General features: G+C 32.9%; 1 protein-coding gene across 1 annotated transcript; it reads left to right on the forward strand.

Annotated features, from left to right (window-relative positions):
- The first annotated feature begins 700 nt into the window (after positions 1–700).
- LOC135958946 (farnesol dehydrogenase-like) lies at positions 701–1,557 on the forward strand. The gene is made up of 2 exons (XM_065509898.1): positions 701–1,314; positions 1,381–1,557. Exons 1-2 carry the CDS (start codon positions 736–738, stop codon positions 1,555–1,557), a joined length of 756 nt encoding a protein of 251 aa, XP_065365970.1. The 5' UTR covers positions 701–735.
- The last annotated feature ends 648 nt before the right edge of the window (positions 1,558–2,205 follow it).

The following is a 2,205-nucleotide window of genomic DNA, read 5'->3' on the forward strand; positions in this document are numbered from 1 at the left end:
TATTGATTCGTTCTTGGCCTCAAAATATGAGCAGTTCGTTTGGCTCGGAATCCATATGTTACCAGAAAGAAGGGAAAAGGTCATAGCTAACAATGGAAAATACTTTGAATACATTTAAATGTTTTTTCCGGTTTCTTCAGAAATTCACTTTTTTGATTTGAATTAAATTTCCTTTCAATATCTTAAGCTTTTGGCTAAGAACACCTATCAAATATTGTGATCAGCGCATTTAAGTGTGTTTAATTCCCTTTTCCCTAACCATTAATTATCTCTAGTCATCTATGACTTTTAATATTTAAAACAACAATTTCTATCATATCGACTGACTGCTGTTTAACACTCATAAGAATATCGAAATTTTGAAAATCAATACATTTCAATAAATGAAAATAGATACGAGTGCAAAATTCTAATGTATTGCATGAATGTGGTTTTCTAATGTGGTTACAAGCTCTCTCAACAAACAAACAAAACTTGAGTTTTTCAACAACAGCAACCAACTTGTTGTTAGGGACAAAGTGAATGAAATGAATTTTTATTATTTTTTTTTTGTTTTTTGTACCTTTATAGGTTCATAAAGCTTAACATTTGCTGCTGTGATCATAGTGTGTAACAAACATTTGCAACGGAAACATACAGTTTCGCATTGACCCTCAAATTGGAAAACCCAAAAAAGTAAAGGACTACAAACAACAACGCACTCATAGACCTATAAAACTAAAAGCAGCAGACAGTATGGAACAATTAAAATCCAAAATAGCTGTGGTCACCGGTGCTAGTTCGGGCATTGGAGCGAGCATTGTGAAAGATTTATTAAAAGCACAAATGATTGTTATCGGTTTGGCCCGTCGCATCGAACGTGTCGTTGAGCTAAAGCAACAATTGCCCACTGACCAGCAACAACGCATGCATCCCCTGAAATGTGATGTTGCAAATGAGCAGGAGGTGGCAAGTGTTTTCAAGGAAATCATGAATAAATATGGTTGCATTTATATATTGGTCAACAATGCTGGTTGTTTGCATTTGGGACAATTGTGTCAAATGCCAGCGGAACAAATACAACAAATGTTGCAAACCAATATTGTGGGTGTTGTGAATTGCACGCGTTATGCTTTTGCCTCGATGTTGGCAGGTGGTGGTGACAAATCAGGTCATGTTATTTTGATAAATAGCATACTGGGTCATCAAGTACCTGTGATACCAGGACATGTGCCTTCCTTAAATATCTATCCGGCTACCAAGTATGCATTGACGGCTATTAATGAGATCTATCGCCAGGAGTTTCGTGAATTGGGTTCCAAGGTGAAAGTGACGGTAATGGAAGGTTTTGTTATTTAAGGTTTGATATGAAATTTCATATTGTTTTAATTATTTATTTAGAGTATTAGCCCTGGCTTAGTAGACACTGAGCTTATTTCGGAGGAACAAAAGAAAATTTGCCGTGGAATTATTTTGCAACCAGAAGATGTTTCACGTGCTGTAATGTTTGCCGTGACCTCACCGCCTCATGTTCATATTTTCGAATTGATAATAAAACCAATGGGTGATATTATTTAAAGAATTCTTAAAAATAATTCGATTTGTTTATTAACTATTGAAAGAATAAATTGTTGAAAGAATAGATAACCATCAAATAACACTAGTTTACATGGTTTTTGTTCATGATGTGATACATTTTTTAGGTTTGTTATTTTAAAATAACTTCGGGAAAAACATTAAGAAATTAATAACTAAAACCACATTAAAAAAGGAACATAGAATTAAAAATGAACAGTGTAAATTCTATTTTTATAAATATTTTAATTTGTTTCTCTCACGAAATTAAAACAAAAATAGTCTCCTAGCTTATGCAGGTCCCAAAAACCTTTATTTAAATCCACAACAGTGGAGTCGATCAGAATAAAAGTGGTAATAGATCTGACTCTTCTAAACTTAGCCTTTAACTCACCTTTAATATAAGGTGAGTTAAAGGCTATCAAAGTTTACCAACATAAGTTCCATAACTTGTACAAATACGGACAGATATACAATTAATTTTCGTTATAAAGCAAACATAAATCCGTTGTTCTGTAAGTTATCTCTTATATTTTAAAAGATATTTAAATTTAAGTTTTGGGTGTATGATTTAAAAATGCCTTAAATACACGGTTGTTGTTTTTAATAACTTGTATGTCATTTTGAAGGGCACATATCTCTCATTTATTC

The sequence above is a fragment of the Calliphora vicina genome, chromosome 4 (assembly GCF_958450345.1).
Source record: "Calliphora vicina chromosome 4, idCalVici1.1, whole genome shotgun sequence".
Classification (NCBI taxonomy): domain Eukaryota; kingdom Metazoa; phylum Arthropoda; class Insecta; order Diptera; family Calliphoridae; genus Calliphora; species Calliphora vicina.